We start from the raw sequence: 14332 nt of genomic DNA on the forward strand, positions 1-14332 counted from the left end.
GCGTTGGAACATACTGCAATGTATTGGATCTTTTTTGTGTTCGACATTGAAGTTTATTTTTTGTCAATACAGATTCACACAAAGGAGAAGTGGGTGCACGCTTTTCTTATGCTTGGCTGGCCCCCTGCAGTGCAGAACAGTTTTAGCTCCTTCTGTTTACTTTCTAATTGATGTGTATTCTGAATCAAACATTCATTCAAATTCTCAACAAATACAATGCTTGCATTTACATACAGAATTATTGGCAATTAGCCATTGAGGCAAAATTACACATTCTGCTCTGGCAAAACACAAACAGTATGTGTCATTTACATATATTGTCCAGTTAGGTCTGGGCATATGGGGAAATCAAATATTGATATTTTTGACCAAATTCCTCAATATTGATAATGTGACAATATTGTGGGAATGTCTTGGTGCTTTCACAAAATAGTTGCACAATACAAATTCTGGTAAATAATCATTTCCATTGTTGATATAATGACTGAGTGGCAAATAAAATAACTGCCAGAACATCTCATATCACTAAATCAATCTAATATCAATATGTTGCCCAGCCCAGTGTATACCCACTAACACTGATAACTAGTTATCTTCAATTTATAAAATAGACAATATTGTAATATCGGGTAGGTGCAGTACCCCATCGTTCAACATGTTTTACAATAATGACTGCTCGTCAGGTATGTCCCAACATTGAAACGGAAAGTAAAATTGAAAGAAGCACGGCGCTTTTGTTGTGGCTGTGTATTAAAACCAACAACAAAGCTCAGTACTGGCTTATGCAGCTCTGAATATGTGATGAGAAACGGTGAAGTAAAGAAGTGATCATCTGCATGAGTCTTGTGTATCTAGCGGTGTGTATACCTGCCCCGGAGACTGGGCTTCCAAGCAAAACAGTCAGGCTGCAGCACGCACAATAGCTGAGCTCAAACGCAGTTCACCAGCATACGTCACGTCTCAAAATATCCCCTTGGATGTATCATTAAAATGCTGGCTGTTTAGAAGGGTATCCTTCTAAACCAAAGCAGGTCAGAAGCTGTGTCACCAGCTGAGCTTGGCTGTGGGTTGATTGCACATGGACCGTATAAAAAGACTTTCAATATGTGTAAATTAGTTGAAAATACTGTTTTTTGTTTTTTTTCTAATAATCCATTTATTCTACTTAAATGGATTTCTTAGACTGTATAATTATACATTTCTGCAAAAATACACATATCTGACATATCTGCTTATGTTTGGTTAAGTTTTCTAATTTATATTTGTCATTAGGCCTGCTCTTCTAAAATAAATTGATCTCAAAAGTGCAGTTTTTATTAATTCAAATAATGTGTTCTACTTTAAAATATTTATATTAGGGATGGAACGGTTCTAGAAAATAATTAGAACTGTTTGGTTGCTATTCACGTTTCGGGGAAAGTGTGTATTGTTCGGGTCATTGCATCAAAAAACTATTTCCACTAACATATTATTTTGGTGGTACCCTAACAAATTGGTTCCACCTCTTTTTTTGCAGCTTTGTCGCAGAATTGGCATATCCGTTGTCACGTCCACATCATGTACACTATTTTCTTTCTACCGCCAGCTTCTCAACATTTCTTTCCTCGTTCATTCACACGCCTCCTACGATATCAAAAACCTCTACCTACTAATAATAACAGGTGGCTAACAGGCTCCTAACTAATAACAGGTTATACTCCTGTTATGGAGTATATTACCATACCACCTTACATTGAAGCTCTGCTGTAACCGAGTCAGACTCGGACCAAGAGTGGATCCGAAAGCCACTTAATTCCTCCTCTTCATAGCGACAGCGACCTACTTTAAAATATTACATGGTGGTGCAGCACCACTTTTACATTGAATTATAAAAAAAAAGAAGTGAATTTGTGTCATCTCCTGCTTTACCAAAACAAACAAAAACATGTAGTACTGAACTGAAAACCGTGACCCCCAAGACCGTTATACAAACCGAACCTTCAATTATGTGAACCGTGCCATTCCTCATATAAATACGTATACATATTTATAAATACAAAACACAAAAAAAAGGAACCCATTTTTGGTTGCCCTAGGTAGACGTGACAGTAAACACCCGTCCATTAGACTAATACTTAGACCATGAGCTTGTTGACTGGGAATGTCAACTCTGTCAACACTATGTATATTTGCCATGCCGTTTGAGCTGTCCAATGCACTCCACTGAGCAGCTTCCCTGCCCTCCTTTCCCTCGCCTAGATTCCGTGCTGGGGACTTCAAACATGTTGGCTTGCCATAAGTCTACTTTCTTCTTTTAGCCCGAAGGCCTCTGCCACCAAGTTGGTCGGTGTTTGTGGGGGAGAAGAGCAGATGTTTGGTTTTGCGCCAATCGATGAGTAGAGGCAACAGCAGAAACCTTTTCTGCAAGAGTGTTTTTTTTCGTGAAGCAATGTGGTGTGAAGCGCAGTCTGTGTTTATTTTGAAGTAACTGAGAACATGGCCTAGTGTTTTAGTTCAACTATATTATCTGGTAATGCATGCAGTGTGATTAGAAAAAATAAACCATAAATAATACACCATAAATAATACATGGCTTTGCAATAGGGGCACAGATATTACTGTAAGAGGCATTTATCTTATCTTAAAATATAAATGCTGGATGGAAAATGCATAAGTTGTCAGATTCCAATCATGTGTAGAACAAACAGTTGTGGGGGTGTACAGCTAGGTCACATGCAATGCGTAAGCCCACTTTTATCTTCCATCTGCCCCTCCGTAGCCTTCTGCTCCCTGACTTTATTAGACAGGGGAATCAGGGATTGAGTTTCCTCGCGCTGCGAATTCCAGGGAAACCAGCGGGCTTTAAGAGTTCAGCATGTGAGCGGACTCCGTCTCCATCTCCTGCTGTCCGATCATTCTTGTTGTTTAATTAAATCATGTATCCATCCGGGCCGGGTTTCCCGGTTGAAACGTTTGGGAAGTCGTTCTGATAAATTGCGCATGCCGCTCAGAAAGCCCCTAACCTAAAAAAACAAAAAACACATGACCTGAATGTTGCAGCAAAAAAGTTATGAGCAAACTTTTTTTTTCCAACATTTTGATTAATTAGCTTACACCAGGGAAAGAGGGATACGGGGATTCAGATCCCGATTGCTGCGGTGATTACACGCTAATCCTTACGTGTAGTTGTCTGGTGATAAACTGTTACCTCTGTAATGGGTTACCTTTGCATATCCCCTTTAGTTTTTTTCAACACGCACGCAGACACGAACGCAACGATGGCTCGATCTCAGCAGACGCTGTGGGCAGTGGGCGGGCTGGCTGGGTATGCTTCCAGAGCAGGTGTGCCTTGCCTGCGGGGGGGAGAGGGGGGGGGGGGGGGGGATAACGGATCGGCTCAACCTAGGTAGCGGGGTGAGAGCCAGATAGATACCTTTCCAAACCCTCTATCTCTCTCTCTCACCTTCACCCGACCTCGCCCGCCCGCCTCGTTATCATTCCCTCGTCGTAGAACAAAAATAAAGATGGACTTGGGAAGACACAAGGAGAGATAAAGCAAGGCGACTTTTGTCAGCTTGGAATAGCTGGGCCCCCGGTGTCTCGAATTAGACCTTCTGGGCGCTGCTCCTTTTTTGGGGGTTCCTGGTTCCCCCTGTACCGGTATCAGTCAGCCTCGGTACGAATTGGGCCACCTCAGCTGTCTCGTCATCTTCCAGGCATTTAAGATCACATCCGGTGCATGTGACAGCCCGGGCTCACACCAGCGCCATCCTTTTGCCAGGGACATTTCGCTCACTTTACTGCAAAAGTTGGCCGAATTGAGACAGAAGTACCTCGCTTTTTAGATTGGATATCGGAGCAAACGTTGTGAGGCAAGCTGCCTCAGCATTTAATTCCCTTGGATAGGAAAGAAATATTCAAAAGCTAGCAGGGAGGCTTTAGCCGAAGACATTTCATTAAACTGATAAACAATTGGGACGTTTCTGGACCCGAATGTGTGCTCCAAACACATATATTTTCTGCAAACCGTATTCATCTGGGATGAAAGTTTAGGATTTTTTTTCCTTTCAACATTAAAAAGAACACACTTTGATAGTTCAAATATAGTAGATTTCCGCTCCTCAGCAGATCCAGAATGCATAACTGGGATTTAGTAAAAAAAATATAGAAAAAGGACTTAAAAAATAAACCGGCAACAACAAAAATGGAAAGGTTATCTGCTGTTTTGGATGTCTGGCAGAATATGGAACTGTCTCGATCACCGCCTTGGTAACAACAAAGCAAGGAAATGATGGGTAGAATAAAGGACATGGAATAATAAAAGGTCATTCCAAAGTGGTAAACAGCTTATGCCATTTTAACACACTGCACACATTGTATCCGATCATGAGAATATTATGTGCCCCTTATCCTTTAATGTTAAAGATAGCAGTTGAACCCTCCCTCACCCTTTTCCTCAAGTCAAGATGAGTGTGGATCCGTTTTTTTGCTGGTCGTGTTTAGTCTTTAATATTTTGGTTCCAACATCTTTGCTTTTTGTCTGCATCTATGTTGCTCAAGGGGCATGTGAGCTTATGATCTGTCAGTGAAATCATCACACCACAAACACGGCAACAGTAAAAGGCACTGCATAATTAATGTGATTCTAAAGCATATAGTATACACGTGTGAGTGTACTATATGCTTTTAGAAACACACACACACACACACACACACACACACACACACACACACACACACACACACACACACACACACACACACACACACACACACACACTGTTCTCTAAAATAAACCTTTTCACACTGAATTCATAAATATAATCGATCATTGCATATTTTTTAATGATTTTGTACTATTCGATTTCTAGTACTGAATCAGTGTATGCTGCTGAGCCTTAATGACTTTTTGCAGAAGGCCAGTAGCCTTGCCCTTTAACACACCATAGCAGTAATGCTATTAACACGCTTAGGGGTTGTAACTGTCAGCACAGGCTGACACCAGCTCTGTTGCCGTGAGAATCCACCCATTTTATTAACATAAGCCATAGGCCCTCATTCAGGGGTACTATGCATATCATCACAATGGAACTTTTTTTTTAGTGGTTGCTCTGCTCACTAAGACGTTTTTAAGCCCAGAGCCCACAGACCATGAATTCCGCTTCTAATTTGTAGCACAACCCAAAAAAGCACTGGAATCATTTTGTTTTTAACGGGGCAAAGCACATGCAGAGCCGATGTAGTGGGGCTGTAATTTATTCTGCTCGCTTTGTCTATTTTGGACTTGAAAATGTACAGGCATTATTTTGTGTGTGTCCCGACATGACTTTGTGCTTTGGGCTTAAGTGTTTAGAATACAAATAAGAACAATGTTACAGGCAGTGCTCTTTGCCACCTTCTAGATTAAAGGGCAACTGTTTTCATTATTAGAATTGAATTTTTTTCCATAAGAAATGTATTCATTATATGTTCAGTTGTTTACACACAGACACGCACGCAAGCAGGCAAACGCTTAATTCCTTAAGCCATTTGGTTTAGAAATTTCAATCCTTCAAAGAGAAACTACAGCAGCCACAATACACAGCATTGGTATACATGACAGTTCTGTAAGGAATCTGTAAATAAGGCAGTCGGAGTCAATGGGCACATTGATGTCTCCCATTTGTCCCACCCTGCTATCTGTGGTTTGGATACATGATTCCACTCCATAGTTTCTTTCTTTCTACTTTTTGCTTGATCCAAACCTCTGACGAACTAGACATTTTTAGCGCCAACAGAACCGTAAGAAATACATAATTCTCATGGTTTTCGCAATCTTGGAATTCCAACAGACAACCGGGTAGTCATTGGAAGGAGCTAACAACCTTTTTTATGCCCAATTAAAACTAGACTCATTGAGGCGGGCTTTCAACAAAGCTGATTAGCTTTGGTGTAATTTGCACAAGCCTTATTTGATAGACATCATTTTGATGTGAAGTTTTAGACTGCTGCTTGTTGGAGTCTGCAATTCTTTATTTTATTTGTTTTACAAACAACCGTTTCTTTTAAGGGTGGAAAATGCATCTACTTGGTACTGCATATTCTTTCCATACATTTACCATACCAAATGAGCTACACGTCTTATTAAATAGTCATGATCAAAGTCTTTGTCTTAATCAATTATCTGAATATTATTCTTTGCTAGTTTTGTCCCTACAGTAGACAAAATGGGTTCTGTTTGTTGTCGAATGTGTGTTGTTCATGGTTTCTCCTGCCCTTTCTTCTTGTTTATATATAAAGACAGTATTTTATAAGTTTCTTTGTTAAATATACACACATTTCATCACGCTTCAAGAGAGAACAGTGCACAGCTGAGTGAGTATCATACAAATGTAATCACAGCAACAAAATCTCTTTCATCTTTCTTTCGCATCTTCCCAACCACGTCTCTAGGCAATTTAAGATGTTTCAGCAAAATAATCACACAACAAATATAATTAATATTTCATTACGTACCCTCCATACAACAGCTAATTGTGTTTGGTTTATACTCAATGAAGATCCCAAATAATGGGACCAACCCAGTAACAATATGTTTTCTCTGCTGAACAATTCATTGTTTTTATAAAAAAGGCCTAAAAGGCACAGATAGGTGTGTGGCTTCAATTCCTTGCACCTGCTGAACTACTTGTGTCGCTGTTGGAGTCTAAATTAATGTATGCATTTCCCCGGGTGTTGTTAAAGCCTGCCCTCACCTTGATTAATAGTTGGCATAATCGTAAGCCCACAAAATGTCTTTAGGCAATTGTGAGATGCCGTTGAAGGGTAATTGCTCAGCCCATTCTTATTTAAATTGCTCATTCAAAGTTAATGGATGGACATGTTTAAATTATGCCCTCACCGCCCCCTGCTGTAGCTTCTATCAATTAGGATTATTTACCAGCTTCCACTGTAACTGAACTACAGAGCTCGGCTAGTGTGTTTCGGAAGCTGGAATCCAGCAGTCCTGCTATGTTATAGACAAACTTGTGGGGTGGAGATGGCATGGGGGCCTGAGCCCGAAATCAAACCCTCTCAGCGGTTGAGTTACGACTTGGTTCCGGTTTGGTGACGAGATATTCTATAGAAGAAAGGCGTACTCACTCGAGTCGAGGAAGCTAACCGAAGGGGATTTTAATAATTGTATTTCTGCATAGGCCAGTCTACGGTCCACAGTGCTGATTTGATACCTTTACAGACACGTTTTTAAAGTTCATTCCTGCGGGCCGAGTTTGCGATTGACAATTGCGTAATTACAGATCCCAGCCTCCAGCAACATGAGTGGATGAAACAAATGTGAAGCAAAATAAATTCAAAAACGCCCTGTTCTCCCGATTTGAGCTTGCCTGCCATCAGACTTTTGATGTTAAAGCTAGGGTAGGCATTTTGGAGAAGAAACAGCCAGAGTAAGCTATATTTCAAAAGTATCCAACCGAAGAAGTCCTCCCTTCCAGCCTCCCTCCATAGCCCCTCCCCTAAAACACCTGACCTGCTACCTGGCTTTACGAATAGGTCTGCGCAATCTTTCAGAAGACCTGACATGTGCAATGAGTGCATGGGAAGACTGCACGCAGGGGTGTGCGATATGGACAAAATCTTGGATCATTTTATGGGTCATTTCATATCTCTATACTGATATCATATCACAATAGCAAGTTGTCTGTTAATTGTATGAAAAACATGTCTTACCAAGAAAAACACCATGCCTCATTTTTTGATAATCCTGCCAACTAACCACAAACGAGAGCCACATTCTCTTTTCTCCTTTTCTTTTGAAATGACGTTAAGCAGTCAGAAATGAGAAAAAGAAAAACAAATTGGATATTCAACATATGAAGGACTCAATAAAGTAAAGAACCCTCTGCCAAGAGTACTGCCAACAAACAAAGTAAGTTTATGAATTTAAAAAGTAAACATCACTAGTGTTCAGAAATGTCCAGTACTGCAGCCAGTAAACAAAATAAGTACCGTATATCTCGGCTCGTCCACAGGTGCGTTGGTATAGTGTCAGTGAACCCAGTGTTTCAGATGGAATACAAACATCACATAAGATTAGAATATGTATTTTTTTGGCTGAGCCTTCTAGGAAGGAGGGGGATATGTTACAAGCCACGCCGACTTTATGATACATTTTTAATACTTTGTGTATGAGCGTTATAATGAGCGATGGTGTACACACACACCGTGGGGTGATACTGAGCTTAACCCTACCTCGGACACGGGCATCAAAATAATCCTCTGCTCAGACAGAGCTCCAAACATCCACATGCACCGTAGCGTTATACCGAGAAGCCCAACCCTTTCTCCGACTCCATCATCAAAATCAACAAGCTTCACATATACGCACACTAAAGACTCTTTCAAACTCGTTGGAGATGGTCTTTTCTTTTCATCACTTCCCTTGTATGTAGATCACACCTTTTTACTCTTGTCCTGTCTCGGACTGTTGCACTTTTGTTCTGTTTCACGTTCCTCCATGTTTGTTTTTGTATTCGACAAGCCCATGTAGTGAACGTGAAGCCGGGTCAGAATGACCTAAAATACTGCCGTGAAGTAAAATAGCTATACAAACGATAAAGGGAAATATCTATTGATAGAATTTAATCTCTCGTCCCCCAATAGAAACGGTCAAACCAACAGCCCTAGTAACTGGGTAGGTACATAGACAGACGGAGAAGCCATCCAATCATTTCATTAGGAATGAATGAATTGATCAGACCCTGAATGAAATGATCGGACTGGCTTATTACAAGCCTGCAACAGCTACGACTTGTTTTTCCTCTTTTTGTCAGAGTATTTGATTTATGATTGCTGTCGGAATGCAAAGAGAATTTCAACCAATATGCTCCTAAAGTAAATGGTTTACTCTAGATCTCATCCAAATTTTGATTTGTGAGTAGTTTGGAAGCTGCCATATGCAAACTGAAACGTGGAGAAGGGTTGGTATTTGTTGTTGGGGCCTTTTAAACAATTTCTTGGTGTAGAGAAATCTGTTGATGGCATAACAGTTATTTGCGTCATCTGGTTTACAAGAGGGCGGAACCTTTTGGTCGTTAACAAAGGCCTAATGTACTCTGTTGTGTTAAAGTATACAAAGAGGAAAGCAGTGGTTGCTGATATGATAACCCCACCACTACGGCTAATGGATAGATGCACATACTTCAGTTTGTTTACAGCCGTGTTGCTTGCAGTAAATGGACCCTTGGCTGTTGAAGTAGTGTGTAAGAGGTCTAGATTACCGAGACACTCACTGCTGTTCCTCAAGTGTAGTTGGGGGGGGAAATTTGCGTCGAGTGTTGGGCTTGAGGGACTTGCCGGGGACAGAACCTAGCGTCTTTGCTGGGGTTCAAGGAAGGATTAAGTGATTTTGTATTTTGTTTATCATCATAACTAGGACGAGTACAAAACAATGAAGGGCGTTTCAAAGCAAAAGAGCACATACATATGCATGGGGATAGAGTCCTCTTCTCTGAAGAAAATAGGGCCTTTTAATGTGAAAGAGTACACAGAACTCTTTCAAGGTCGGTGTGACAAGCTAGCCACATTACATCGTTTATTTAGCTTGGCTGATTTAGGTTAAACACCTGGTCAGATGTCTACTATAACTTCAAAATATGACAAAAACTGCCATGTTTGCTCATAGAGTAGGGATTGGGAATATAGAAAATATACATTTCATTTTTTAATCCCCTGTAGTCATTACCCCTTTGTGATCCTTACTGTTAAAGCAGATCCTGAGAACAATTTATCTGCAGGATTTTGCTGCTCAATCTCTGTCTGAATTAATGAATTCATTTTTGGAGATATGTCAGAGAATGACTGGGTTGATAAGTGCTGTGCCCCCTTTTTTTGCACCATTGTAATGAAATAAATACACTCTGTCTATCAAAGAATGGTATTATCAGGAAGGCCACCCAAAATCCCAAATGAAAAGTAAGAGTTGTCTGGAAACATGGCATGGAACTCAGTCTTTATTCATCAGATATGAATAGAGAAAGGAAAGCAGACACTTATTTATTGATATTTTATTAGAATATTTTTTGAATATTAAATAAGAAGTGATATAAATAACATATCACATATTTATCTTGGTAAAACATGTTTTGGTACAGGTTTTATTCACAGCTTATATTTGCTCAGAATTTTGTGGTCTTTTCTATCTTTGCAAATTATTACACCAAATATGAAAAATAACAAGTTAAAAACATAATATGGGCACAGGAACATGGCAACTCAAAACATCTAAATCTAGGGACCTTGGGACCGAACTGTTGCTACCCTCCCAGAAAACCCCTCTCGATCCTCAAGAGTACCTGCGACACCATGGTTAATTAACTTAGTTAGTTAGTCTATTTCTGAGGGCTGGGCAGATTACTGCGTAATTCACTTGTTGTCTAGATATATTGTCCAAACGATATCTCAAAAACACCTTTTTTGCTCGGTAGCACTATATAATGGCATCATTGGGGGGAAATAACTGAGCATATGTGACACTGGAATTTCTAGTTGTAGAAATAAAAATAGAAAGTCACCCACATATATCAGTACATTCGAGGTCACAGAGCAAAATGCTTTAGAAGTTGCAAACTTTTTCCTCTCAAACAAACACTGTTAGTTCGTCCTTATCAAATTCTTCATTGCAGCCGCACAAATCTTTTCCTACAAATCACAAATGCAGAAAATCATACGCTCACATTTTGGCTACAGTTCCTACAGTGTAGCCTACATGGCTCAACAAGAATAATACATTTACAGAAATCATTAAATAGTTAGCTAATTAACATTGAACCTAAACCAATGGGATAGTATTTCCATGATAAACATGTTCAGAGCTCCCTGCACATTCTGCATGTTTTATCTATTCATCAATATCTTTCTCACTTGAACTTCAAAATAAAGGCGTCAAAAACTGCTATTGAGATGTGAGCTTTTTTTAATACACCACCCCGGCAGTGCTATTATGCTATACTGTATGTTTCAATTTAATGTTGGGATGTTCCTGGCAGGGGGATCATTATTATAACGCGTTGTGAACTCCGTGAAAGTATTTTACACAGCCTCTGAAAAACAATGTATTACTTTCAACCACAAATGTTTTTGCTTTTAATGATAAATCATGCTCCAACTTTGTTAAAATAAATAATAATAATAGTCATATATAATGGATTTGTAAGATGTCGGAAAATGACAAATCATTTTCGATTTCAATATTTTTGTCATTTATGAATTCCCTCACAAGTTCTCGTTTCCTCTGATGCACATTTGCGGCCCTACTACACAGTAGACCAAGCAGATGCTTGTGGAGGATAGAATCCTTAACATCATCTTCATTCATTTATTAATTAACATTCGACAGTTTAGGAGGGCGACCTTCGAACTGCAGATTTGAGAAGGATTTCCACACCATGGCAGTGGGTGAGCGGATGGAGGATCGAGACTCGTCCTGAGAGGCAAGGGGGAGATAGAGCACCACGGGTAGCCAGACCACTTAACATGGTGCACCTGCACCCAATTAGCCATCGTTAAAGGGTTTCCTGGCATTACAGAGGGCAGGCCTGCAGAGTGACATAGCCCACTCTTCAGTCACACACCGGTGATATTTGAATGAATTGTGGAGTCGCAGGTGTCCTTTGTGTGGTTGTGAGTGTGTGCGCTCCGATGAAGGCCAGTGGGCCGACATGGAGCTGCCGCTGTGTGTTCACCTGGTACGGGGACACGGTGTGATCAATGGATAAGGATCCAACAGGGCTATACACAGAAACATATTGGAATGTAATCTCAAACACACATCAGTCACTCACACAGATACGCAGCCGCCACTGAGGTCAGGGAAGAGTGGGCGAGGAAATCTATGTTTCTTTGTCCCTTTAGTAACTCACAACTAATAACTATCTACCGCCTTTTTCATGCATTTCTTTATCTTGAGATATTGATATCTGTGCTTTATTAATACTGAGTAGATTATTAATATAAATATATATAGGCCTATATATATATATATATATATAGATTTATAAATGGCAAGTGGACTTGTAATAAATTATCTTCACTCAACAAAAGCCAAGACTATCTCCATTTTCCAAGGGGGTCCCTTTTTTGGCCACATATTGGATGAGTTCATGACTCAGTGTTGGCACTCGGTCAGGTATCCCTGTGTGAGTGTATTAATGGCATGGCAGCAGCAAAGTCACACTTGGTAACATTTCATATTTTTCTTGAGCCAAACGGTAATCAGGACCAAATCCAATGATACTTTGCTTTTCTATCCTCACTGCTCAACAACGAATGAAACCAACAGCATTTCGAATGTTCTCCACAAAAAACTAACTAAAAAACTATTTTTCCCTTCTCTTTCTCCCCCACTCTTCTCTCACAGTACCGCCAAAGATCATCAACCTGTCCAGAGACCTTGTGGTAAACGAAGGCTCCAATGTCACCCTGATGTGCCAAGCCAGCGGGAAACCGGAGCCCTCAATAAGCTGGAAACTAATCTCTCCTTCAGGTAATCTATGCGCCCCGAACCCCATCACTCACTGCCACGTCTGCCTTTGACCTGTTGTGTTCTCATCCCCTCCTCTCATATCAAATTCCCTTATTTGAAGCTGCATTCATTAATTCACGTCTGATCTAGAGGACGAGAAGTAAAACTCCCAGTTTTACTTCTACGGTACGTCGGTACGTACCGTACCGACGGTGCTGTGTCTTCATTCCCATATACTTGTTCTTCCAACATAGATATCACATGGCAATGAACCACACCATATATGTATAGTGTAGGCTAGAGATCCTGTAAAGTTCTCACTTCGTGACACAAAAATAGAGTGCAACAGCTTGCAGGTGACTCAGGGATGACACTTTAGCTTGGTATCGACAGAGAACACCCTGGAATTAAAAGCGAAGAGGTTCAATTAGAGCACTATTTACACCAGAGGGGCATTAGTCCAGCTGGTATTCACTCGTCCCTCTAGTCCTCTCCCTCAAATGTCGCTACTTTGCCCCTCTCTCTCTCGTGCTGTCGAGCGAGCCGTCTATAACATCGAATGAGACCCGCTGAATTATCCACTCAACCTTTCGCGTGTAATTACCTGTTTCCCAATCACCATTACGCCGTAACGGAACAAAGGACGCCAAACTAACCACATTGTAACCAAACTAATTCCACCGGGTAACTAGACGGGACGTTAATGTTGTTGACGCTCAGAATAAATGCCAGGAGCGCGGAGGTTAGCGGCGGGGCTATTGTGCACCGGGGCCCGCTGGCGCCTCGCTGGCATTGTACATGACTCAACAGCGTTTGGCACGTTGCTCTTATCTCCTACGCACAAGCACGTAGAAGCCTAATGTGCGTTCTATTTTCACCTCCAGAAGGTGCCCTCGCTTCCCTTTAATCAGACGGTACGCCGGCATTGTGCACAGAGTCACATTTGAAGGCGAAGGGGGCCGCCTCACGCTTTAGTCTCTTTTATTCCCCGCGCCTTTGTCTCGTGACATGTATCTGGGGATTGAAATGTAAATATGACAGCGGTGTGACAGACCTGTCTTTTAAGGAGAACAAGGAGAGAGGGGGTAGCAATGGCTGCCCTGCCCGCCCCCCAGGAAAACGAGAGAGGGAGAGAGGGAGAGAGAGAGAGAGAGAGAGAGAGAGAGAGAGGTTTAGACTGGTTTATGCATGTTTCCTTGAGACAAGAGGTAAGCCAGTCAGGGACGATAAGTAGTGGACTGACACCAGGGAGTTCTCTATGCAGGATAGCTGACTAAAGGGCAGCCATGATGGGCCACAGGAGGCCTCAGAGACCAGCGGCTCCGCTGCATGTATAATATATAATCATATTAAATTGTATTATATTCCAAATTCTCTGCTTGGTGGAACCCGAACCATGGTTAATGTAGATTAAAGAGCATGTTCATGGCAATTGCTAAAATAATCTCATACCTCTGCTCTGCTGCCAGGGAAGAAATATGTGAGCGTGCTTCACTACCTAAACTCATACGAGAATAATGACACCGCACAGATTGTGAACAGACTGGGAGCAGTCACAGCGATCATTCAATCATCTCTGTGTGCACGCGGACCGTGACTTGTAAGGAACTTTCGCCACCCTGCGGATTGGTAACGGCTGGGGTTAGTCTCTTTGATCTGGAACCAGTGCTTTGATATTATCAGTTACAATGACATGAACAGAATAACGCTGATCTATAAATGTTACCTTCAAATGGGATGTGGTTGCTTTATATAACTCTTCTATACCGTTATATGTATCTTTCATAACTCTATCTTATTCTTCTGTTAAGAATCAGGGTAACCTTCATTTGAAGCATCATATAATACAATATT

At 41.0% G+C, this 14332-nt stretch overlaps 1 protein-coding gene across 5 annotated transcripts in view; it reads left to right on the forward strand.

The window, feature by feature from the left end:
- ntm (neurotrimin) overlaps positions 1-14332 on the forward strand; it is a 274362-nt gene that overhangs the window by 238524 nt on the left and 21506 nt on the right. For all 5 annotated transcript variants that reach the window (XM_060057160.1, XM_060057159.1, XM_060057162.1 and 2 more), the window contains one exon: positions 12374-12499. In XM_060057160.1, the coding sequence (XP_059913143.1) occupies positions 12374-12499 (126 nt within the window). The remainder of the gene's footprint in view (positions 1-12373; positions 12500-14332) is intronic.

The sequence above is a fragment of the Gadus macrocephalus genome, chromosome 7 (assembly GCF_031168955.1).
Source record: "Gadus macrocephalus chromosome 7, ASM3116895v1".
NCBI classification, from domain to species: domain Eukaryota; kingdom Metazoa; phylum Chordata; class Actinopteri; order Gadiformes; family Gadidae; genus Gadus; species Gadus macrocephalus.